The sequence below is a fragment of the Lepus europaeus genome, chromosome 11, assembly GCF_033115175.1.
Source record: "Lepus europaeus isolate LE1 chromosome 11, mLepTim1.pri, whole genome shotgun sequence".
Lineage (NCBI taxonomy): Eukaryota > Metazoa > Chordata > Mammalia > Lagomorpha > Leporidae > Lepus > Lepus europaeus.
Window position 1 is genome coordinate 76,724,849 of NC_084837.1, and position 27,067 is coordinate 76,751,915.

The following is a 27,067-nucleotide window of genomic DNA, read 5'->3' on the forward strand; positions in this document are numbered from 1 at the left end:
ACTCTGAATTTCAAATAAATAAGTAAATCTTTTTTTAAATGTGCATGTTATATTTTATCTAGCTCTAAGTGGTTTTTTTTAAGTATTTATTATTTATTTGAAAAGCAGAGATAGAGAGAGAGAAGGAAAGACAGAGGGAGGAAGGTCTTTCATCCAATGGTTCACTCCCCAAATGGCCACAACAGCCAGCATTGGGCCGATCCAAAGCCAGGAGCTTCCTCTGGGTCTCCCATGTGGGTGCAGGGGCCCAAGGATTTGTGCCATCTTCCACTGCTTTCCCAAGCACCTTAGCAGGGAGCTGAATCAGCAGTGGAGCAGCCAGGACTTGAACTGGTGCCCATATGGGATGCAGGTGCTGCAGACGGTGGCTTAGCTTCTGAGGCCACAGCACAGGCCCCAGCTGTAAGTATTTTATAATGAGAAAGTTTTCCAGTTGCACAAGGATTCATATGCCCAAAAACAGAAAACCTATAGATATTTCTAGTTTATAAAAATGCCAAGTGAAATATTTCTGGAGTATTTCTTCAACAGACTGTTAGGCATTTTGACATCAACCTCAAAAGGCTGGGGCTTGCCCTGCGGCACAGTGGGTAAAGCTGCTGCCTGTGACACCTGCATCCCATGTGGAGTCCCAGCTGCTAAGCCTCGGATCCAGCTCCCTGCTAAGGCACCTGGAAAGCAGTGATGGATGGTCCAAGCCCTTGGGAATCAGCATTCATGCAGAAAACAGGGAAGAAGCTCCTGGCTTCTGCTCAGCTCACCTCTGGCCATTGTGGCCACTTGGGTAGTGAACCAGCCGATGGAAGATTCTCTATCTCTTTGTCTCTCCTTCTCTCTGTAACTCTACCTTCCAAATAAATAAATGAATCTTAAAAAAAAAAAACTTTAAAAGGTCAGAATGTACTTCTCAGACTTCCTCCTAACAAACCAATATGGACCTATTATATGTGAGCCTTTCTAAACACTATTTTAATTTTTATATGAATATTTTATTAATTTTATATTTACAAAACAAAAAATTGTAAGGTAGCAATATGAGTTCCCATATGCCCCTCCCCCAATTTCCCCTAAAACATATATTAGTATATTTGTCACAATTAATGAATCACACCCAGCTTCCCTGTTATTTATCCAAACTCCTTTTCTCTCTCCTAAACCTCCCAGCCTGTAGTAATCAACATTCTGTGCTCAGCTTAAGTTGCTTTTTCTTTTAATCTTATCTCCCACATAAAAGAGACAACATGTAATATTTGCCTGTCGGGCTGATTTCACTCAGCATAGCTTCTCCAGTTCCATTCGCTTTGCCACAGATGACAGGATTTCATTCTTTTTTATAGTTGAATGTTTTTCCATTGTGCAAATGTTATCACATGTTCTTTTTTTTTTTTTTTAAGATTTGTTTACTTGAGAGGCAGAGATACAGACAGAGAGAAGGAGAAACAGAGAGAGAGAGAGAGAGTTTTCCATCTACTGGTTCACTCCCCAAATGGCCACAACGGTTCAGAGCTGAACAGATCTGAAGCCAAGAGCCAGGAGCTTCTTCCAGGTCTCCATGCAGGTGCAGGAGCCCAAGGACTTGGGCCATCCTCCACTACTTCCCCAGGCCACAGCAGAAGCCACGGCGCCGGCTCACCATATTTTCTTTATCCATCCATCTGACGGTGGACACCTTGGTTGATTTCATACTTGGGCTGTTGTGAAGACTGCTGTGATGAACGTGCCAGAGTAGGCGTCTTCCCGACACGGTGATTCATGTCTTTGGGCTGTATACTCGCAATGGGACTCCTTGATCCCACGGCAGTTACATTTCTGGTTTGTTAAGAAATCTCCATCCTGCTTTCCACAGTGGCTATTCTAACCCTCCCTAAACGTTTCTGGTGCTGTTTTCATTTTCAGTTTCTACTCCTTCTTCCTTTTTGTTTTGTTTTTGACAGGCAGAATTAGACAGTAAGAGAGAGAGAGAGAGAGAGAGGGGGGTCTTCCTTTTTCCATTGGTTCACCCCCCAAGTGGCCACTACGGCTGGCACTGCGCCGATCTGAAGCCAGGAGCCAGGTGCTTCTCCTGGTCTCCCATGCGGGTGCAAGGTCCAAGCACTTGGGCCATCCTCCATTGCACTCCCGGGCCACAGCAGAGAGCTGGCCTGGAAGAGGGGCAACCGGGACAGAATCTGGCGCCCCGACCGGGACTAGAACCTGGTGTGCCAGTGCTGCAGGCGGAGGAGTAGCCTAGTGAGCCACAGAGCCAGCCAACTCCTTCTTCCTTAAATATGAATAGTAAGCCCTATTTTGAAAACACCTTCCCTTGACTTGCTGCCCATGCAGCCTTCAATCAACAAGCACTTGACTACCACCTGTGTGCCAGGCCCTTTTCTAGGTGGTGGCAAAACAGTTTTGAGGGGGCCGCCGCCTGCAGTGATTAGAGTCCTAGCCACTCCATTTCTGATCCAGCTCTCTGCTATGGCCTGGGATAGCAGTGGAAGATGGCCTAAGTCCTTGGACCCTGGCACCCCCGTGGGAGACCTGGAGGAAGCTCCGGGCTCTTGGCTTTGGATCAGCTCAGCCCTGGCCAACAATTGCAGTCATTTGGAGAGTGAATCAATGGATAGAACAATAAAACACCCCCCCCCCACCTCTCTGTAATTCTTTAATGTAAATAAATAAATAAATTTTTAAAAACTTGAAGAAAACTTCCTAAGACCTTGTCCTCATGAAGTTTGTATCTTAGTGGATGGTGGCAAACCTAGAAATATACCAAGCAGGGAAGAATTACATGGAGGAGAGCAATGTGGGGTAACAGGCCAAACAGTGACAATCTGGTTGAGGCCATGAAAGGGAGTGACTGGTTTTTGTTTGTTTTGTTTTACATAAGGTAGACATTTGAACAGTCCTGATATGTGGCAAAGGTGTTCTGAAGATACAGATAACCGGCACTTGAGACAGAGGGAAGAGCAAATGCCAAAGCCCTAAGGCAGGAACACACCAATCCCTCTCTAGAGGCCAGCGTGTCCCAGAAGAGTGAGGCTAACAGAAGTAGGAAATACGGGGAGAAAAGCCATCTCTCCACAAACCCCCTCCCCATCCAGTCAGCCACCGCATCTTCCTGATGTCTCTTGCACTGTCTCTTAGTTCAAGCCCTAGCCATTCCTGCTTTCTTTGAGACTGCCTGGTAGGACACTTCCCACAACACCAGGTATGTAAATATTTTGTAACATTTTGAATTACCCTTTCCCGGGAATGTGGCATCACCAGGAGGCTGGCCCCTCCGTGAGCATCTGCAATCCAGGTCCCTGAATCTAGTTTCCTTTACCACGACAATCTCTGGTTCAAATGCTTTCTTTAAAAGATTTATTTATTTGAAAGGCAGACCCACAGAGAGGGAGAGACAGGGGGAGGTCTTCCATCTGCTGGTTCACTCCCCAGATGGCCACAATGGGCCAGGACAAAGTGAGGAAGCTGGCGCTATCTGGAACTCCCACATGGGTGGCAGGAGCCCAGGCACGTAGGCCATCTTTCACTGCTCCCCCGGGCGCATTAGCAGGAAGCTGCATCACAAGTGAAGCAGCTGGGACCTGAACCACTGCTCATATGAGACCTCAGGATTGCAGGCAGCAGCTGAACCTGCTGTACCACAAGGCAGCCCCACGAAATGTTCTAGCGATGGGAAATGAAGTTATATTGACACACAAACTCGAATGATTAGACCACTTTTTTATTATAGCTGAATTGGCACAAGATTCATTTAAGATACATACACTTCATTTCTACACAGGCTTGTAAATAGAAAAATACATCAACACATAAAAATACGGCACTTCAAACAAATGATTTCCTAAGAGAATATAGATTATTTATTTCAATAATTATAGACAGGTCTTAGGTGTACACTATGTCAACTATACATGTAATAGTATATAGTTAAGGTCAATGGAATCTAGCTAATTACTCATTTGGTTCACAAAAACTCAACCATGCCCACATTATGTACTTGCTAATTATACAAATAGATCATATAAAATACGCCCTGATCTGTGGCTATAAAATTGGGATGCATCCACTAGAGTCTTAAGAAAACTTTAGAAGGCACTGTTAATGTAATTATGAACCTGCCCTTGACCAGTCTGAATCTTTTCTTCCCTAGAATACACAATCCAAATGCTTAGACCTCAATGACTTCTTTGGTATTTAAAAGAAGCCCTAATTTCAAGGACAAATATATAAAATCTTGGTAAACATGGCCAAGTTTGTTAACAGGCACAGAAAGCCAGCAGCAAAAAACATGACAGCCATCTGAAGATTATCAGGTAAAAGTAACACTTTTCCATCACACTTGTATTTTTCTAATTACAGTACTGCCAAATTCTTGTTGCTACAAAACACATTTATTGAAATTATAATGAGTGGCATTTCTTCCTAAACAGCAATTAAGCCTCCTAGAAATTCTAATCTACTCCACTTAAATCCCTTTAATAAATAATAATTTTCCTTTCAATGAAATGCTTTTGAACTTCACAAACAACTTTCACGAAGCATCTTTCAAACCGTCTTGAATCTGGTATGAAAGCATTTTGGCGATATAGCAAAACACATGACCTTGGCAAGACCCAGCGAGTACAGTGAATACCCATGGTCTCAATGAAAAATAGGAATGTAGTACACTTCTTTTCCTTATATTGAACACGAGTACAAACGCGACTGCTTAAATACAAACATCTATCTTCCACCAAGAGCACAGCCATGAAGTCATTAAAATCTCCATCCATTCCACCAACGGGAAAATAAAGAAAATTACAAATATCAACAATATAGAACCTGATGATGAAGCAGAAGATTCGTAATTAACAAGATAACTGAAAATGCAGTCTAAGCTTGCTAGACAAGTATCATAAATAGGAGGGAAAAAAATGTTTACTTATCACAGATAACTTCAGCGTAAGCACCAGCTATGTTCAGACGTGGCCAGCACCAGGCCAAGTGCAAGTAAACGAAGCTGCAGAATCCAGGTCCCTGACTCTTCTATCACCTTGTGGGCAGTGGAACAATGTAGGGAGCTAGGAACCCGGGGGGCAGCTGCACATACTATGTCAAGCCACCCCCACCTCACCTCCAATCCCTTTGCCACCAATGGAAAGGCACAGTGAGCACACAATTGCTCAGTCTAGCTTCTTCAGGGTCTAGATCACTATTCTTCCTATATTCATGTTAAAGGAAATGCTGACATTCAATTAATACACAAAGACATTGAACCGATGTGTGTGTGTATTCTTATTTAACACTTAAGTCGTCCGGATGGAAGTTGAAAGGTCACCAGTGGTTTTCAATTTTGAAATCAAGACTGAAAATTCTATAATTGCATGTAAGATCTTAAATGGGCTATCTATATTAAGGCAGGTGATGGCAGCTTAGTCTTTCTATATCATAAATATGATATACGTTCCATGGCAACAAAATCCTAAACGCTTGAACAATCTAATGCCACGGGCTAAGGTTTTCTAAGGCACTTTTGGCTATGTGAAAAATTTCTCCTCTCAGCCTGAATCTTAAAGAAGTATCTACAAAGCTGCAGCAAATTAACTTTGAAACTATATACCAAATAGATAGCTGAATGGGGATGGGGAGAAGCAGTTTGTACAGGACACCTATCAATCTCCACTGTGCCTTGTATCAGCTACAGAGAAGGTCACAGACAAGGGCCACTGGAATTAGTGGGTGCTCACTGGATGCTTCAACAGCTACATGACCCTTTCTCCTTTTCTTCATTTAACGGATCTGCAGAGGTATGCCCATTGGAGCGCACCACTCCCTCAGGAATCCAGGACCTGTCCACACACCGTTCCATTCGCTTCATGATCAGGTCCAGGAGCATTTCAATGGCTTGGCTTATGTTTGTCCCATTGGCAGCACTAGTTTCAAAGTAGGGGATTCTGAAAAACAGAGAGAACTCAGGTAACATCATGGCAAGGGAAAGGATAGGGACCTTTGCCTCTGAAAATTCAAACAAGAGGATGAGTACAAATATATAAGATCACAAAAATATTTCATCATCACAGCATACATTAAAAACTATATAAGACAACAACTGATAAAGGATGAAGATCCAGGATCTATAAAGAAGCTCAAGAAACTCAACAGGGGCCGGCGCTGTGGCACAACAGGTAAAGTCACCACCTGCAATACCGGCATCCCATATGGGTGCCAGTTTGAGTCCTGGCTGTTTTACTTCCCATATAGCTCTCTGCTATGGCCTGGGAAAGCAGTGGAAGATGGCACAAGTCCTTGGCCCCTGCACTCATGCGGGAGAACTGGAAGAAGCTCCTGGCTTCGGATTAGCCCAGCTCCATCTGTTGCAGCCATCTGGGGAGTGAACCAGCAGATGGAAGACCTCTCTCTGTCTCTCTCTCTGCCTCTGTGTAAATCTGCCTTTCAAATAAATAAATAAATCTTTAAAAAAAAAACAATAAAACGAACAATCCAGTTAAGAAATGGGCTAAGTATATGAATAAGCATTTTTCAAAAGATTAAATACAAATTTCCAACAGACACCTGCAAAGATGCCCAGGCTCACCAGCCCTCAGGGAAATGCAAATAAAAACCACAGTGAGGTTTCACCTCACCCCAGGTAGCATGGGTATCACCCAAAAATCAAAAAATAACAAATCCTGGTGAGGATGTAGGGCAAAGTACACTAATCCACTGTTCGTGAGAATGTAAACTAGTACAACCATTATGGAAGTCAGCACGGAGATTCCTCAGAAATCTGAAGACAGATCTACCATATGACCCAGCCACTCCACTTCTGGGAATTTGCCCAAAGGAAATAAAATAAGCATATGAAACAGTAATCCATACCCCCATGTTTATAGCAGCTCAGTTCACAATAGCTAAGACACGGGAATCAACCCAGATGTCCATCAACTGATGACTGGATAAAGAAATTGTGATCACACACACACACACACACACACAATGGACTATTACTCAGCTGTAAAAGAACAATAAAATCTTGCCTTTTGCAACAAAATGGATGTAACTGGAGACTATTGTGCTACTGAAATAAAGCAGTCCGAAAAGACAAATGTAAGTTTTCCCTGATTTGTGGTAACCAGTATACAGAATACCAAAAAAAGTATGAATGAAATTGACATTTTGAAATTTAATTATTATTTACAGCCCTTGTCTATTCTCCTGAGGGGCAGTGGTTTTTCTACTTACTACTTGTTGAATTATTTATTTAGTAGAGGATTAAGCTTGTGATTATAAAGTAAATTAAAAGTATGTCATTGTAAAAATTAAAAAAAATAAGAAAGGAAGGAAGAGGTATGGTGGGAGCGAGGGTAGGGTGTGAATTATCATTATGCTCTTAAAATTGTATATATGCAATACATGAAATTTATTCCTTTATATAAAAAATTTAAAACAAAAAAATGAAAAAAAAAAAGGCAGGCATTGTGGTAAACTAGGCTGCCACTCTGTTGGAGTCCCAGTCACTCCACTTCCAATCCACCTTCCTGCTAATGTGCCTGAGAAAGCTACATTTGGGGAGTGAACCAGTGGATAGAAGACACCCCCTCCCCCCGCCTTTCAAATCAGTAAATCCTTAAAAAAAAAAAAAAAAACTTAACAGACATTAACTGGGCCAGAACTGTGGCACAGTGGGTTAAAGCACTGGCCTGCAGCACCGGCATCCGATATGGGTGCTGGTTCCAGTCCCAGCTGCTCCACTTCCGATCCAGCTTTCTGCTTTGGCCTGGGAAAACAATAGAAGATGGCCCAAGTTCTTGGGCCCCTGCACCCATGTGGGAGACCCAGAGGAAGCTCCTGGCTCCTGACTTCAGATCGGCCAGGCTCACTCTGACCTCCCTTAGCCAAACAGCTTCACGCCTCCCTCACTCCTCATCAAACCCCGAATTCCCCAAGTGACTTCACTAAATAGCAAGAAAAAAATGGACCTTACTTTGCTAGATAATACCAAGGTGTGCATGACTGATGCTTCTAGCAGAACTAGGAGCTGATGTTCATGTGCATGAATAAGATATTTCATTGGTAGAATTTCAGAGTATAACAGTTATGAATATTTAAGTCACTCAATATTAACAAGACATGGGTTAGATAATCACCCCAAAGTCATGTAGCAAACGTCTATCTTTCAAATGAAACTGTATTTTCCTGCCATTTGTGAATCTACAAGTCTTATGACTGGCAGTCAGTTTAACAACTTAAAATCTTTAAAAAACCTGAATTAAGACTTCCCTTCTCTAAGAACATAGTGTCCTAGAGACAGAGACATGCCTGTCTCACATTTGAACATTGGACTGGGCAGCTTCTTGCCCACGGGCAAGGGGAGTCTAGTGGACAGAGTGAGAAATACTTTTATATCCAGATCTTCTTCACTCTCACTTTTGGAAGGAATTTGAGTTACTTTGGCTGAACACTCTTATTAAATATTTTCAGGACCAGCACTGGCATAGAGGGTAAAGCAGCACCAGCATCCCATGTGGGCGCCAGTTCAAGTCCTGGCTGCTCCGCTTCCAATCCAGCTCTCTGCTATAGCCTAGAAAAACAGTAGAAGATGGCCCCAGTCCTTGGGCCCTGCACCTGCGTGGGAGACCTTGAAGAAGTTCCCGGCTTTGGATCAATGCAGCTCCAGTGGTTGCGGCCATCTGGGGAGTAAACCAGCAAATGGAAGACATCTACTTCCCACCCTCCCCCTCTCTCTCTCCCCTTGGCTCTCTGTAACTCTGCCTTTCGAATAAAATAAATAAATCTTTTTTTAAAATTCTGCTTTTTCTAAAATTGATTAGGCAAATAATTTAGTAATATTACCTTAAATTCAAGAGGATCAATCGTCCCCTATTTCACTGTAGAAAAAGTGGTAGTATTCCTTTCCTCCACGTGGTGGTGCTAATGTAGCATTGCCACAGAGCCCTATTGTCAAAGGAATCAAACACTGTCAGGCTAATCTTGCTATCATTTTACAAATGCCCACTTAGTGCCATCTTGAGTACAGGCAGACCACTAAGCTAAACACGTCTTTCAAAAACAGATTAATCACACATTTACAATAAAAAAATTAAACGAGCAATATGATAAACAGCTTCAATCTATGCGAAGGAGGCTGTTTTTCACTGGGATACCCAGATGATGCCAGCACCACCCAGCTGTTTTCGTTTCTATTATTCCCAGAAAACTCAAAGATCCTAAGACCTCGTTAGGGGTCGCCAGAAATGATGGCAAGCACTTTTGATGATTCTGTCAAATGGTTCTAGATGTTTGGCTCACACGGGAATCCAGAAATTATGAAGAAATTCCTTACTAAAATGAGCAGTCCATTACCTTTCATAGTCTGTTGGATGTTAAGTGAAAAACATTTACAAAAAAATCTCTGGTTATCTGCCCACATGAGCCTGGGAGAGAGCATCTACTGAAATGCCATGGGCTCCACCCGTCTTGTGTGTTTGGTTGTGGCTATCCCTGTGGTTTTTAAAACATGCCCAACCAGGGATCAGTAACTTTTATGTTAAAAAGGGAAGGATGTCAGGCCGGCGCCGCGGCTCACTAGGCTAATCCTCCGCCTTGCGGCGCCGGCACACCGGGTTCTAGTCCTGGTCGGGGCACCGGGTTCTGTCCCGGTTGCCCCTCTTCCGGGCCAGCTCTCTGCTGTGGCCCGGGAGTACAGTGGAGGATGGCCCAGGTCCTTGGGCCCTGCACCCCATGGGAGACCAGGAGAAGTACCTGGCTCCTGCCTTCGGATCAGCGCGGTGCGCTGGTCACAGCGCGCCAGCCGCGGCGGCCATTGGAGGGTGAACCAACGGCAAAGGAAGACCTTTCTCTCTGTCTCTTTCTCACTATCCACTCTGCCTGTCAAAAAAAAGGGAAGGATGGCCGGCGCCGTGGCTCAACAGGCTAATCCTCCGCCTTGCGGCGCCGGCACACCAGGTTCTAGTCCCGGTCGGGGCACCGATCCTGTCCCGGTTCCCCCTCTTCCAGGCCAGCTCTCTGCTGTGGCTAGGGAGTGCAGTGGAGGATGGCCCAAGTCCTTGGGTCCTGCACCCCATGGGAGACCAGGAGAAGCACCTGGCTCCTGCCATCGGAACAGCGCGGTGCGCCGGCTGCAGCACGCTACCGCGGCGGCCATTGGAGGGTGAACCAACGGCAAAAGGAAGACCTTTCTCTCTGTCTCTCTCTCTCACTGTCCACTCTGCCTGTCAAAAAAAAAAAAAAAAAGGGAAGGATGTCATCATGTTGTAACAAACTCATGGAGATCTGACAATTCCTGTCACTCAGACTTGGGGAGACCCTGAGCACTCGGCCGTACTAAAGCCACTTAAGTCCCAGAAACGACTTCATCATCAGTGGTGTGAACAAAAGCCTGTCACTCCACCTGCATTCCAGAACACCTTCCTCATCCACAGCCAGCAGCCTTCTGGGGGACAAAGACGTCGTCAATTTGCTGCCCACGTCTTTGCCCAGCACCTGAAATCTGTGCGCTTGGTGCCATGCTCTGATCATACTCGCAGTCGCCTCTCTCTCCCACAACTCTGAGGCATGAACAAAAGGCTCATTGCAGCCAACAACTACATTTGGTGGTTAGGCAACATGGGCAGGAATCTGGATGAAACTATTTTTGCACAGAGTGACACCTTGACTACTTGCTCCTGGTTGGTGCCCTCCCAGGCACCAACTATTGCTTTCCATCTAATTAATGGTTCGTGTAATGAACTAGGTGAGGGAGGAAACAAAAACAAAAAAGCCTCTTCTCTCTAGCATGGATTTCCCATTGTACATTTCCCTTACCCACGCACAACAGATAGACCAATGATCCATGTTCTGGGCATAAGCAGCATCATCCATTAGAGTATCTGCAAGCACGCACACCTGAGAGTAACTCAGTGCCGACACCGGTCCTCAAAGCACTGCCCTGGGAACCAGTTAGAAATACGCCTCTGTGGGCTCCAGGCCAGAGCTGCGGAATCAGACACGCCATGAGCCCAGTGCCCAGGGGACTGTGATGGATCCAAGTTTCAGATCCAATAGCATCCTTGATAAGAGAAAAGTTCATTCTACTTTCTTTTCTAATTTATTTTTCACTGACACTGTAGCTATTATTTTTGAAAGACTTATTTATTTGGAAAGTCAGTTACAGAGAGACAGGAAGAGAGAGAGAGAGAGAACGCTTCTATCTGCTGGTTCACAAAGAGAGAGAGAGAGAGAACGCTTCTATCTGCTGATTCACAGAGAGAGAGAGAAAAAGAAAATGCTTCTATCTGCTGATTCACTCCCAAGATGGTTGTAATGGCCAAGGCTGGGCTGATCCAAAGCCAGGAGCCAGGAGTTTTTTTCAGGCCTCCCATGTGGGTGCAGGGGCCCAGGGACTTGGATCTTCTTCCACTGCTCTCCTAAACACTTTAGTAGGGAGCTGGATCAGAAGTGAGGCAGCAGGGACTCAAACCGGGACCCATTTGGGACACTGGCATCACAGGTGGCAGCTTTACTCTAAGCCACAAAGACAGCCCCATTGCAGCCGATTTTTGGAAGCATTTCAGCAACAGTGTGAACTGTAATCATTTTGTCTGGCAGGAGTGCAAGTTTGAACAAACCTCTGTTTCTCTCTCTTCTCTGAACTCACTGAAAATGTCACACAGCATAGGAAAAAGCATGATTTTGCACTTGCTCTGGAAAAATGTGGTTGATTTTCCAGACAGATCACTTTGTTTTGTTAGGAAGAAATCTAGGAGCTTTGGATTACAATTTAACTAAGCTCCAGAAAAGAAAAACAAAATGTATAGGCAATTAGGAATAATTAGACTCAGGCTACCAAACAAAAATAATTCTGATTTTCATCATCATGCATACAATTCACCCTCTGCGCCAGCACCGTGGCTCAACAGGCTAATCCTCCACCTTGTGGTGCCGGCACACCAGGTTCTAGTCCCAGTTGGGGCAAAGGATTCTGTCCTGGTTGCTCCTCTTCCAGGCCAGCTCTCTGCTGTGGCCCAGGAGTACAGTGGAGGATGGCCCAAGTCCTTGGACCCTACACCCCATGGGAGACCAGGAGAAGCACCTGGCTCCTGCCTTCGGATCAGCGCGGTGTACCGGCCGCAGCGCGCCAGCCGCAGCGGCCATTGGAGGGTGAACCAATGGCAAAGGAAGACCTTTCTCTCTGTCTCTCTTTCTCTCACTGTCCACTCTGCCTGTAAAAAAAAAAAAAAAAAAAAATTCACCCTCTGCATTTTTAGCTGCTACAAGGCCATTCTCAGCTTTCCTTGCCGCAGCCCACACAGATGGATCGTCCACATGGGCACTGTAGCATTCTTTTTCTTTTTAAAATATTTTATTTATTTATTTGAAAGGTAGAGTTACAAACAGAGAGAGAGAGAGATTTTCCATCAGCTGGTTCATTCCCTAAATGGCTGCAACGGCCGGAGCTGGGGAGATCTGAAGCCAGGAACCAGGAGCCAGGAGCCTCTTCTGGGTCTCCCACTTGGATGCATAGGCCCAAGCACTTGGGCCGCCTTCAACTGCTTTCCCAGGCCATAGCAGAGAGCTGAATCGGAAGTGGAGCAGCTGGGACATGAACTGGTGCCTGTATGGGATGTCGGCTTCACCTACGACACCACAGGGCCAGCCCTATAGCATTCTTTACTATCTTGGCAAAGGGTTTTCTAAGATACAGTCTTGCATTCTCGGAACATATGTATATTTCAGAGAACTACTTGTGAACCTTCATCTATTTTTGTGAGTTGAGAGAACACAGAATAGCAATAACACTGAAAAGTTATCAGGTAACATAAAAATGACATGAAGGTATGCCACAAGTTGTACCCTGTTTTCTCATTGTTAACACATGGATACACCAAGCATCACAATCATTTAGAATACATGCAACCATGAAATGGTTATAATTAAGAAAGACATGAGATTTCTGTGAAAATCATCATGAAGTTTTATGTCAAATTGCTGAAATGCATGTGAACCAAACTGCCCCATTTTATTTTCCTCTGAAAATTCCAAAGAGCCTATAGAACTACACTTCATGCTTCCTAAAAAGGGAATCCTATTTCCACCCCCTCTCTCTTCTTCTCCAAGAGTTTCAATGATTCTTATTTACAAATCCCTTCTCTTCTCATTTTAACTTGGCTCAAAAACTATAGAAGGAGCCCCTTTCTAGAAAACACTCCGCAGCCACTGTGAGCTGGGCCCAGGTGAAAGACACTCCTCGCGTGCCCAGCAGGACAGAGGCAGTGCTGGCCCCAGGGTAATGGACCACAGGACCCTAAGACCCAGCCAAGGGCTGCAGGAGCCCAGAGCGGGGAAGAAGCTGATCCGGACCCTCCCAAATTCCGGGGAATATACGCGTTTGATCTCGCTAACCCCCCTAAGAGCCCTGTTTCTTCCCTTGCATTTCCGGACACACTTCTCCAAAGCAGGTTCTGTGTCCACAGTTCCCATTGCTCCATCGCTCACTTCCTGCTGACACCTCGCAACCCAGCTCCACATTCAACACTTCAGCTTTCTCGGTGGTATTTGATCTCTCTGTGGCCTTTCCACTGCATTGCCCAAGAGCCTCTCACAGGAGGACGGGGCCTATCCGAACAGCCCCTGAGGCTTGGTCTGCCTCCACCCTGGAGTCACCCAGGTCAGCTGCTCCCAGCCACCACACACGAAAGCCAGGCAGGTGGCTCTTAAAAGCTAGCAGTGCCCAGGCTTTGTAGTGTGTCAACTTGGCTTGGCTGCACAACATTTCCCAGAATTCCCTTTTGGCCAGGGTGGACGAGAGAAGAGATTGAGGGAGATGAGGAGGGCAAAACAAGAGCAGCAGCTTATCTGCTGCCTCATTTTCTTGGCATGAACCAACAACCAGACCTGCACCTGCTCCACTTTCTCCTAGATGCTCCCAGCTTTGAGACTCCTGGGCCAGGTATGCGTGGTTAGCTCTGTAACAAAGCGCCCTGGCTTTTGCAGGACACCCCCACCATCAAGGGCAGAGGCAACAAGAAATAACAGGGGCTTTGCTCACTCAGCATGCCTGCCAGCTGCTTCTCACTCTTTTTTATTTTTTTAAAGATTTATTTATTTATTTGAAAGGCAGAGTTACAGAGAGGGAGAGGCAGAGGTAGAGAGAGAGAAAGAGAGGTCTTCCATCTGCTGGTTCATTCCCCAAATTGCCACAGCGGCCAGAGCTGGGCCCATGAGGAGCCAGGAGCTTCTTCCAGGTCTCCCATGTGGGTGCAGGGGCCCAAAGACTTGGGGCATCTTCCAGTGCTTTCCCAGGTCATAGCAGAGAGCTGGATTGGAAGTGGAGCAGCCAGGTCTCAAACAGGCACCCATGTGGGATGTTGGCACTGCAAGCAGCGGCTTTACCCATTACACCACAGCGCCGGCCCCTGTTTCTCACTCTTGTCATCCATCTACCTGCCTGCCTCCAACACCTTCCAGAGCCTGCTGGGCCAGCTCTCACCACTGCATCGGGTCACAACCCAGTAAGAGAGCCTTCCGTAAACAGCTCTTCAACTGGACCCAGCCTGACAAGCCCCTCCTGACCAACCAGGTCCGAAGCTCAGAGGTGAGCTGCCCAGGTCTTTCTAACATGGTTAAACTCTATCTCTCCTGGGGTGAAAACTCTCACAATCCACCATGCAAAGCATTGTCAGGGCCAGCCAATATATTTTGGTGGGAATCCCCCAGGTGAGTTAGAATTAAAAATTTTAGATCCTCTTCTGTCCCCACTCTGTGTATCTTTTCTGATGTATCTCCTCCTTTTCCACAAACATAACCCTTATGCACCTCACAGATCACTGCAACTTTCCTGTCTCTAGTCTTTCTCCCCTTCATATCCACAGCCCCAGACTGATCTGGAAGAGTACACACAATATGGGGGCCAGCACTGTGGCATAGCAGGTAAAGCTGCCACCTGCGGTGCCAGCCTCCCATATGGGCGCAAGTTTGAGGTCGGCTGCTCCACTTCTGATCCAGCTCTCTGATATGATCTGGGAAAGCAGTAGAAGATGGCCCAAGTGGTTGGGCCCCTGCACCCATGTAGGAGACCCAGAAGAAGCTCCTGGCTCCTGGCTTTGGATCGACACAGCTCCTGCCATTGCAGCCAATTGGGGAGTGAATCAGTGGATGGAAGACCTCTCTCTCTCTCTCCCTCTCTCTCTCTCTCCCCCTCCCTCCGTCTCTCTCTCTCTCTCTCCCTCCCTCCCTTCCTCTCTCCCTCTCCCTCTCCCCCTCCTTTTCCTCTCTCTGTGTAACTGACTTTCAAGTAAATAAGTAAGTATTTTTTTAAAAATATGCCCCCACACACCATGGATTCCAGCAACCCCCTGTCCTCCAGGATCCCAGTCTGATCTCCACTCCTCATAGTCAAAGCTCTCTGGAGCCTGACCCCTTCCCACCCAGCCACTTGATCCCTCCCCTCCCTTGCAGGGAAACCCTTTCCTTGAGTGCTTTCTCAGCCCCTCTGAACCCAAGGGAGCCCCACAGTGAGACGACGAAGGCCCTCGCCTGGCTCCCTGAATTCTGCCTCACTACCAAGACCATTAACTGAGTAACACCCCTGCCTAACGCACCACACCATCTCCACCTGGCCTCCTCCCTTCCCAAGCTGCCTGCCACCTACCCCCTTCAGGAACAAGGGTGTGAGCTTACATCAGGGCTCAGATAGTACTGGAGGAGGAGAGACAGTGCCCCTGGCACTTGAAGACTGTGCAAGCAGCACGTGGCCTCTCCCTTCATGTCCAGTCCGTGCTTCTGCTACTTTGATCCTCTTCCCAGGGCTCAAGGAGGACGGTACCTCGCTGACCTCCAGCCACAAAAACATAGCCTAGACCAAAGGCTACCTTTGCACTCCCCTCCCAGCATAGGTTTTCCACGTCAAAGTCAGCACTTGGTCTGTGATAGGCAGTAGTTGTTCTCCCATGCTGGAGCTCTCCATGATAGGACAACACAAGTAAGGACTGGCTTTGAAATCTCCTTGCTGGGTGCACATCGAAGATTTCCTTACCCATCTTGGAAAGAAGGCCTCATGCAAGTGCACTTGGACACAAACCTGACTTTCTGCAAATACCAAGAGGTTGAGAAGATGGGATCCAAGCACTGAGGAGGCCCCTGCCCCGTGCTTTGTCCATGGCCTCCACTGTCAAACAACGTTAATAGGTGAATGGGTATCCAGTACCTCGCAAGACCTACAGCTGAGTGTGTCTGCTTCAGTTTTCCACTTTTGTCTTCTTCATCACCCACTCATGTCGTAATATTTACCCTGAAAACGTTTCCTATAAATTTCTCCAAAAACACTCACCCGTACTTCTCTGCAAGTCCTCTGGCTTCCTCCTCCTTGACCACTCTCTGCTCCTCCAGATCGCTCTTATTTCCACACAGCACAATGTCTGGGTTTTCACAGTACGCGTGCATTTGCAGCTGGCCTATTAGAAGGGAGTGTATTACAGGTAGATAACAACGTAAGAACAGATCAATAGAGAATACAAGCCAAAGTACTTTGGAAACTGTACATGTGTATAGAGGTATAAGGAACCGATATAATGCTTTCAAAGCATCAATAATCTAACCTGTAAAACTAAATTACCAGGGCAGAAATATGAAACTACTCCGGTCCTTAAGTACAGACCAGTTTATTAATATCAGAGTTATGGGGGCCAGCATCGTGGTTAAGCTGCCACCTGTGTTGCAGGCATCCTGTGGAGGCACTGGTTCAAGTCCCAGCTGCTCCACGTCTGACCCAGCTCCCTGCTAATGCACCTGGGAAAAACAGTGGAGGATGGCCCAAGTGCTTGGTGGGAGACATAGATGAAGCTCCTGGCTCCTGGCTTTGGCCTGGCCCAGCCCTGGCCATGGTGGTCATCTAGGGAATGAACTAGTGGATGCAAGCTCTCTCTTTCTCTCTACCCCTTTCTCTATAACTCTTTCAAATAAAAAATAAATGTATCTTTTTTAAAAACTCAAAATTTTATGGGAGGCTGTGCTAACCCTCAGAAGTGTGAGTGCCCACATGTGCCTACATATACACACAAAACATCTTTAATAATTTTATTTATTTGAAAATCAGAAAGTCAGAATTGTGGCATAGTGGGTAAAGCCGATGAATACAATGTTGGCATCCCATATGGGTGCCAATTCAAGTCCCAGCTGCTTCACTTCCAATGCAGCTCTCTGTTATGGCCTGGGAAAGGATGGTCCAAGTCCTTGGACCCCTCCACCATGTGAGAGACGCGGAAGAAGCTCCTGGCTCTGGCTTCACATTGGCTCAGCTCTAGCTGTTGCAGCCATCTGGGGAGTGAACCAGAGGATAGAAGACTTCTCTTTCTCTGCCTCTGCCTCTCTGTAACTCTACCTTTCAAATAAGTAAATAAATCTTTTTAAAAATGAAGTCAAAATTACAGAGAGAGACAGAGAAAGAGAGATCTGGGCCATGCTGAAGCCAGGAGCATCTTCTGGGTCTCCCAAGTGGGAGCACCTGGGCCATTTCTACTGCTTTCCCAGGCCATTAGCAGAGAGCTGGATAAGAAGTGGAGCAGACTTGAACCAGTGCCCATATGGGATGCCAGCATCACAGGCGGTGGCTTTACCTGCTACACCACAATGCTAGCCCAAACATACATCTTTTTTTTTTTTTAAGTTTATGTATTTATTTGTTTATTTATTTGAAATACAGAGTAATAGAGAGAAGGGGAGGGACAGGAGAGAGACCTGTCTTCAACTCACTAGTTTACTCCCCAAATGCCCACCACAGCCAGGGCTAGGCCAGGGCAAAGCCAGGAGCCATGAACCCCATGCAGTCTCCCACATGGGTGGCAGGAACGCAGGACTTGGGCTATCATCTGCTGCCCTCCTGGTGCCGTAGCAGGAAGCTGGGTCAGATGCAGAGTAGCCTGCCCTTGAACCGAGCTCTCTGATAAGGACGCAGCTATCCAAGTAGCAGCTTAACCCACTGTGGTACAACCACCACGCCCACCTCTCTTTCTATATGGAAGGCAATTGAAGAGAAATTTGGAGGATTTCCCAGTACTCACTGCTAACCTTCAAGTTGTTTGTCATGTATCTCCTCTCCATAGTGATAATAATTTTTTAACAATTGTCTTCCTATAAACTGTTTTCTACTTGAAATGCTTTTCCCACTTCTCTGTTATCCTAAGGCACAATCAATTCATTTAAAATAAACAAAATACAGAATTCAGGGAGCAGTGCAGATCCAGAACCCAGAGGAAACAGGCGGCTGCCATTCTTATTCCACAGCTTTTATTTCTTTTCACTTAAAAACCTGTAAACAGGCTTCATTATAGAAAGCAAGCCAAGCAAACAAAACAGGTTCACTACACAGAATAGTTTAATCTCCCCAAGAAGGAAAATAAAGTCTTAATTCTTACTCATCCCACCCTGAAACAAAATTAAAGCTGCCAAGACTTCTGCAATAAGGCAGGCCTCAAACTTTACGGCCTAGTTTATGCTTTATCACAGTTAACCAGAAGAGTGTTGACATTTTTAGTTCCTCATTGTGCGGTTGCATTTGTTATTCTCCTATGAAGACAAAGTCAAGTTAGCGAGCATTTCCTGAGCACTCACACAGGCCTGATGCTTTGCGTGGATTTCAAGACACTGCCCTCTGCCTCCACAGGCAGGACAAACTGTGTGCTTCTACTAACAGTCATGCCCTTCACTGCTTCTGCATTTAAAAAAAAAAATTAAGATTTATTTATTTATTTGAAAGCTAGGGTTACAGTGAGAAAGAGAGAGAGAGAGAGAGAGAGAGAGAGAGAGAGAGAGATATCTTTCACCCACTGGTTCACTCCCCAGATGACCACAACAGCCAGGATCCAGGATCTTCTTCTGGGTCTCCCACATGGGTGCAAGGGCCCAAGGACTTGAGCCATCTGCTGCTGCTTTCCCAGGCACATAAGCAGGAAGCTGGATGGGAAATGGAGCAGCCCAGACTTGAACTGATGCCTATATGGGATGCCAGTGTTACAGGTGGCGGCTTTACCTGCCATGCCACAAAGCTGGCCCCTAGTCCTACATTCTTAAACATCCAACCACAACATTCCTCCAAGATCTGCTTCATGGTTACCCCTACTGGGAAACCTTTCTGGTCTCTAGAATGGCTCAAGGTGCTTTGTCAACACATTGTACATCCAGTGCTGTGGCTAATGAGCACAGATTCCAGGTGGTGCCTGGGGTTGAATCCTGACTCAGCCATTGACTAACGGTGTGACCCTGAGGAAGCTATGTGACTTCCTAAGTCACCCATCTGTACATGGTGATGATGACAGTACTTACTTCATAGGGTCAAGGTGAATACTAAAGGAGTTAATTCAGTGGTTCCCCAGGTAAGGTCTGGACAGCTGCCTTAGCATCACCTGAGAACGTTTTGGGAAGATAAATTCTCAGGTCTGTCCCAGACCTACTCAAACAGAAGGCAGGGCTTGGGAAGCTGAGCATTTGGCCGGGCAGTTAGGACACCAATTCAGAAGTCCGCATCCCATGTTGGAGTGCCTGCATTTGAGTTCCTGCTCTGCTTATGATCCAGCTTCCTGCTGATGCATACCCTGGAAGGAAGTGGTGACGGCTCAAGCGGTTGAGCTCCTGCCATCCATGTGCAAAATCTGCCTTTGGCCTGGCCCATCCTTGGCTGTTGCAGGCATTTTCAGGCATTTGAACCAGTGGATACATGATTTCTGACTTTCAAATAAAAATAGATAGGTCAATAAAATGTAGGGAGATCTTAAAATAAATTAAAAGACTGAAGTTGGGATAATGATCAGGGTTTTGTTTTTTTTTTTAAGATTTTATTTATTTATTTGAGAGGCAGAGTTACAGACAGTGAGAGAGACAGAGACAGAGAGAAAAGTCTTCCATCTGCTGGTTCATTCCCCAGGTGGCCGCAATGGCCAGAGCTAGGCTGAACCGAAGCCAGGAGCCAGGAGTTTCTTCTGGGTCTCCCACACAAATGCAAGTGCTCAAATGCTTGGTCCATCTGCTACTGCTTTCCCAGGACATGGCAGAGAGGAGGGGCCAGGACTAGAACTAGCACCCATGTGGGATGCTGGCACCACAGATGGAGGATTAACCTACTGCACTACCACGCCGGCCCCAGGATCAGTATTTTAACAAGCTCTTTAGCTGACTCATATGTATACTCACATTTGAGAACCACTAAACTACTACATGAAAGTCTTAGACCTATGACAGTATTACCAGTACCAATAATAGTAGTGTTTACTATGGGCAGTCCAGGCAGCATGACCTTTTTTTTTCAATTTTCTACAAAAATTGTGACTTGCCTATGTAAAAAGCAAACTAATCAGGGCCGGCGCCATGGCTCACTTGGTTAATCCTCTGCCTGCGGTGCTGGCATCCCATATGGGCGCTGGGTTCTGGTCCTGGTTGCTCCTATTCCAGTCCAGCTCTCTGCTGTGTCCCAGGAGGGCAGTGGAGGATGGCCCAAGTGTTTGGGCCCTGCACCCACATGGGAGACCAGCAGGAGGCATCTGGCTCCTGACTTCAGATCAGCGCAGCTCCGGCCGTAGCGGCCTTTTGGGGGGTGAACCAACGGAAGGAAGACCTTTCTCTCTGTCTCTCTCTCTCACTGTCTAACTCTGTAAAAAAAAAAAAAAAAAAAAAAAGTAAACTAATCAGTCATTAAAAAAAATCTCACTAAGGGGGAGCACTGTTGCAGCAGGTTAACACCCTGGCCTGAGGTGCCGGTATCCCATATGGGCACCAGTTCGAGACCTAGCTGCTCCACTTCCAATCAAGCTCTCTGCTAAGGCCTGAGAAAGCAACAGAAGATGGCCCAAGTCCTTGGGCCCCTGCACCCACATGGGAGACCCGGAAGAAGCTCCTGGCTCCTGGCTTTGGATCAGCGCAGCTCCGAACATTGCAGCCAATTGAGGAGTGAACCAGCGGATGGAAGACCACACCCCCACCCCCCACCCCCGCTTTATCTATCTACCTCTCTTCTCTCTGTTTAACTCTTTCAAATAAATAAATTTTAAAAAATAAAATAAAAACTCCCACTAAGGATAAAGGCACATATATCAGTAACTAAAACATGAGGCAGCATGTAATAAGAGACCTTATAAGCAGTATGAAATTTAACAGAAGTCACAATAGGCAAGATATGGAATCAGCCAAGAGTCCATCATCAGCTGAATGAATAAGGAAAATGTGGTATATATGTACACTGAAATACTATTTGGCCATAAAAAGGAATTGAAATGGTGACATTGGCACCCAAGTGGATGGAACTGGAGGACATCATGTTAAGTGAAGTAAGTCAGACACAGAAACACAAATACCCACATATGTGGGAGCTAACAAAAAAAAACTCAGTCTGAACATGAAATAGTGATTACTACAGATGAGGAGGGGTGTGAGGGACAGAGGAAGTTTACTTTTAAAACTTAGGGGAAGCTGGTGCTGCAGTATAGTGGGTTAAAGCCCTGGCCTGAAGTGCCAGCATCCCATGTGGGCAACGGTTCGAGTCCCGGCTGCTCCACTTCTGATCCAGCTCTCTGCTATGGCCTGGGAAAGCAGTAGAAGATGGCCCAGTCTTTGGGCCCCTGCACCCACATGGGAAACCCAGAAGAAGCTCCTTGCTCCTGGCGTTGGATTGGCGCAACTCCGGCCGTTGTAAATCCCTGAGGAGTGAACCAGTGGATAGAAGACCTCTCTCTCTGTCTCTACCTCTCTCTGTAACTCTGTCTTTAAAGAAAAAGAAAAAAAAAAAACAAAAACAAAACTTGGGGAAGCTGGGTATGGTTTATAAATTGTGACAAATATCACACTATATTAGTTAACATTAGGGTCAGCTGAGTGCCTGGGTGTGGGGTGTGTGGGAACTCTGTACTACTTCACAATTTTTGTAAATTTAAAATAACTCTGAAATAAGATGTTTTTGGAAAAAATGCCAAAAAAATGTTTTTTAACAAATCAAAATAAAATGGGAGAAAATCTAATTCAACCAAGATTATCACACAAAATTTCCTGGGGGCCACTTTTTGTTATATTTTAAAGAGTTTAAAGAGTAAAGAGGAAGCAGAAAAAGATTTTTTTTAATGTGAGTGGCTGTAGAGAGAGCTTTTAAGATGGAACAACAGAAATGAAAACAAAGGTAAAAATAAGAAAAATGCATACTTTAGTCTCACTTACATGGGACTACCGAATGCCATTTATAAATTTAGGCTTCCTTAAAGTTTCCTTACAAAGGATGCTGGTACTAGACAAGAAATAATTCTGGGCCTGACTCACTCCTCCAAACTCCAGGCAGACAGGGAGTGAACACAACACTTGCCAGTTCCTTTCAAATCCCAAGCTACGCCCAGAGAACTGAGCTAACTGCACCGTCCAAGGAACCGAGCAGGGCTCACCATCAGGCCTTGGTCACCCTTCCCAATCAAAAGAGAAAGGCAGGGTCACGGTTATGGGGCAGCAGGTTAAGCTCCCACAGGGGAGCATCAGATGGAACCCCACCCAATCCACTCTGCTTCCCATCCAGCTTCCTGCAAATGTGCCTAGAAAAGCAGCAGAAGATGGCCCAAGTACTTGGGCCCTGCTACTATGTAGGAAACCTGGATGAAGGTCCTGGCTCCTGGCTTTGGCCTGGCCCAGCCCTGGTTATTACAGCCATTTGGGAAGCTAACCAGCAAATGGAAGAGATCCTCTCTCTCTTCACTTCCCCTCTCCCTCCCTCCCTCCCCCTCTCCTCCTCTCTCTCTCCCTCCCCCTCCCCATCCTTCTCTCCCTCTCCCTTTCAAATAAGTAAAATGTCTTAAAATGGAGAGAGGCTTCTAAGGAGCAGAGGGAGGGTGCACACCCATTGTCCTCTCCCCAGAAGATAGCTACTTCTTTCATGCAACACTGCCTCTGCTTTAGCAGGCAATATGCCTATTTTTACAAAAGAAAAAAGAAATGATCCCCGGGATTCTCTTACTGCTGACAGGTAGCAGAAAAATATGAAATAGATAAAATAAAATGTATAGATTTTGTAAAATGTATACATTTTTTATTCCTAAGCTTTGATCCTGCCACCTCCGACATTCAGCATTACACCTTTTTGTTCCAATGGGAAAGCAAGAAAATAGCTTCCACTGAAGATAAAATATCTTTACTATGTATTTTCTTCACCTAACTGGGCAATAAGGATTCTTTCACTTGCTAAGGAAAGTAAAACAGAATTAATACACATCTATATATGATTTTACCTGACTTTGTTCCTTGGCTAGGAAGTCCAGATGGCCAAGATTTATCTCATGTCTCAGAGGTTCAGTTGCTACCCATGAAAATCTGGTATGCTGGCCGGCACCGTGGCTCATTTGGCTAATCCTCCGCCTTGCGGCGCCGGCACCCTGGGTTCTAGTCCCTGTTGGGGCGCCAGATTCTGTCCTGGTTGCTCCTCTTCCAGTCTAGCTCTCTGCTGTGGCCTGGGAAGGCAGTGAGGATGGCCCAAGTCCTTGGGCCCTGCACCCGCATGGGAGACCAGGAGGAAGCACCTGGCTCCTGGCTTCGGATTGGCTCAGCACGCCAGCCGTAGTGGCCATTTGGGGGTGAACCAACGGAAGGAAGACCTCTCTCTCTCTCTCTCTCTCTCACTGTCTAACTCTGCCTGTCAAAAAAGAAAAAAAAAAAAAAAAAGAAAGAAAACCTGGTATGCTGGTTATCTCTAATGCTAACATTCTACAAGCAAACTCTAATGACCCTTGTCAAGTGTCTGATACAAGAAAGCCCCCAGAACTTGTTCAGGGAATGCAAGAGAGGATAATGAACAAGGCTGAGGATAAGGGACTAGAAACTGCCCCTGCCACTCAGCTGCTAGGTAAATAATGAGATGTGTAGCTCAGTCAGGCATCCAACAAAAGGAACTCAGCAAGCCTAACAATCTGGAGGACTCACTATTAAACTACTAAGTAGCTCCTCAGCTCTGAGTGATCAGCTCACTTGAGGAAGAGCAGATAAGCCCACTGAATCAAAAGCAAAATGCTCTATGTCCTGCGATGGATTTGACACTCTATAGCTCAGGGTCCCCAACCTGAACTAAGGATCCAAGATCTACCCGAATCTGCTCACAGGGTGGTCATGGGGCCCAGACACCAAGTTCATGAAAATGTTTCCATGCAAATAACATAAAAATTCATTTAAAAAAAGTTTTCCTAATATCAAAACTACAAACACCCTAACATAATTCCAAAACACCAAATAATGTTTAGTGGATATTTTTAAATAAGTGTTTTTTAAAGAGTTAAATCATTTAACATCACAGACTTCTCTAACAGAGTCCCTAGAGTTACAATAAAATGACCAAAGAAGAAAAGATGTTGCTTAGTCAAGTGGCAGGATTTTCAACTGCTATTAACAAATCATTTGGGAGATTAGAATCTCTCCAAACAGCCAAAATGAAGATAGATATTTATTGTGCTAGGGAACCTGTGTGCCAAGGTAATTCTAGAACATTCCATGGCAAGGTCCTCCTGGCAGATACTTTGTCCCTCAAAGGAGAGAAGGAGCCTGGAGGCAGAGAAGCAAAATGTAGCAAGGGAAGTATGTTCCATTAAGTTGTCCACAGGTATCTCCATTTATGCAATGCATATTTACTGTTCAGGGACAATACAAGAACTGATAGCAACCCATAGGCAGACACTTAGAGATTTAATTTCCCTAGGTTTCTATTTCCTCATCTGTAAAATGGGGCTGAGTTTACAAGTTAGGTGTCACCCTGTACCAGAGCACAGGAAGTGCTCAACAAGTCAAAATCAACGAAACCACATTATTTCCATTTTCTTTGCCCCTAAACATAGGGACCTTGCTGCTCTCAACAGCACTTGCAAGAGGGGCTCCTTCCAAACAGTTTGCCATAGAAGTAGCACACCAGAGGGCATTCCATTTCTGGGAGTGGGGAGGGGAGGCTGGCAAGGGGTTAACACTTACTTATCCAGTTCCTGACATTGAGGAAACTTTGCTCATTTGTCAAGTCGAAAAGCAGAAGAAAACCCATGGCGTCTCTGAAGAACGCCGTAGTCAGGCTACGGAACCTAGAAACAGAACGAGCAGGTTGGTCACCTCAGCCACTGTCGAAAGTTTACCCAGAACACATTCCACAACAATACTCCCAAACCAGTCATTTATCACTTATATAAATGTGTGTGTTAACCAACCGTGTGACTCACCCACACAGCCGGCTGGACAGGGACGGCAAGAACAAGCTTGTGATCTCTTGGGCTGAGCCAAAAATGCACGGTACCCCTATGAGTTCATTAGGCCAAAAGTGCTTGCTGTGTGTAGGCCCTCCCTCTGGGAAAGCTGACTTGACGTTACAATGCAGTCCAAGATTCTTTCTCTGCTCTCTGTAGAACTCTGATAACCGTGTCATCGGCTGTAAGCTGGCAAGAGTATTAACTAAGACCCCATCCTTTTCCATACTCCACCTTCCAAGGCTTCATCCTGCTGTCTCCTCTCTCCCCCTCCCACAACCACTTTCCTCTCGAGATGCCCACATACAAAGCCTGCGACTGACAGGGAGCTCCAGGGAAGAAAATGTTGCTGTGAATTTGTTATCAGCAAGAGTAGGCTTTTCTGAAACATTTTCAATCACTGATTTCACAAAAATAGTTTCTAATTTTTCCTAGGAATGCACCAAAAATAATTATGAATGAAATAATATGATGTCCAGAATGTGGTTCCCAACAACGTGAGGGGAGAGTGGTGAGGAACGGGAAGGGGCACACGTGAAGTAAGGTTGGCCAAAGCTCCATGGCTGTGAAACTGCAGGAGCGCGTGGGAGCAGATATTACCCTAATTACTTCCCTGCCCACTGGAAGCTTTCCTTCCTCAACAAAAAGTCTTAAAAGACAAGCAGAATTGTTCAAGGAGGCTGTGAGAGAAGACAGAAGCTGTAGCTAACTGAGAGTAACTTTTTATCAGCAGTCCACGTGGTCGAATCTTGGTCAAGTAACCTCTGACCATAGGACTTCATTCCAACCAGACTGTCCGCTAGGTTTCAACACCCAGGTAAGAATCACACGTGTCACACTGCAACTTTCTTGTGGTTAAGTAGCAAAAATAAACAAAGAAAAGGATACAAGTCTAAAAAAGAAGGAAAAAAAATCCCCAGGTAAGAATCCATTCAGAAAAGGATTGTTTTTCCCCCCTTTGACCTTGAATGAAATACACTACCACTATCTCTGCTACCTTTCCTGCTAATTTGGCAGTGTATCTTATCCAGGGGCAAATCAACTGATTGGCTGGCTGCTCCTGGCTCAGGACCCCATGTGAGGAGCACACAGTTGCTCCCTTTCCTTCAGCGAGCAGCAGGTAACTGAGGATGCCTTACCTCTCCTGCCCGGCTGTGTCCCACAGCTGCAGGTGGATTCTCTGGCCTCTGCCAACGGCCCCATCGGGCCCATTGGCTCTGTAGACCTAAAACAAAGGGAAAGACGAAACAACTTCTGAGACCCATGAACTCGTCTCACCTTTCTATTCAATACAGATCACAAAAGCATCTAAACTTCTAAAGAGAATCCCATCTGGGATACAATTTGTTTTCTGTATCACATAACTGTATTTGATCAATGTGATATGTTTTATTAAAGTACATATTTCCTAAGTATGTTACAAATAGATAAATAACATAATAATATCAATAAAAAAACAATAATCAGCTAGCCTTTCCTCAAAGTTACCTTGGCTCACTAGTTTCAGGAAATATACTAATTTTCTATGGCCTGTCCCCATCCCATTTTTGTTTATTTATTTTTAAGATTTATTTATTTATTTGAAAGGTAGAGAGAGACAGAGAGAGAGAGAGAGAATTCCATCTGCTAATTCACTCCCCAAATGTTACAACAGCTGGAGTTGGGTCAAGCCACAGTCAGGATGTAGGAACCCCATCTGTGTCTCCCACATGAACGGCAGGAACCCAAGTGCCTGGGCCTTCATCTCCTACCTTCTCAGATACATTAGCAGCTAGCTAGACTGGAAGTGGAGGAGCCAGCACTCAAACAGGCCATCCTATGTGAGATGTGGCATCCTAAGGAGCAGCTTAACCTGCTGCACCACGATGTCTGCC

General features: G+C 45.7%; 1 protein-coding gene across 4 annotated transcripts in view; it reads right to left on the reverse strand.

Moving 5' to 3' along the window:
• Positions 1-3,690: 3,690 nt before the first annotated feature.
• The window catches only part of RAB27A (RAB27A, member RAS oncogene family), a 101,195-nt gene continuing 77,818 nt past the window's right edge, over positions 3,691-27,067 (reverse strand). For all 4 annotated transcript variants that reach the window (XM_062205963.1, XM_062205961.1, XM_062205964.1 and 1 more), the window contains 4 exons: positions 26,333-26,418; positions 24,931-25,034; positions 16,295-16,418; positions 3,691-5,921 (listed from right to left, as the gene is read on the reverse strand). In XM_062205963.1, coding sequence (XP_062061947.1) covers positions 5,723-5,921; positions 16,295-16,418; positions 24,931-25,034; positions 26,333-26,418 — 513 coding nt within the window. In that variant the 3' untranslated portion in view covers positions 3,691-5,722. The remainder of the gene's footprint in view (positions 5,922-16,294; positions 16,419-24,930; positions 25,035-26,332; positions 26,419-27,067) is intronic.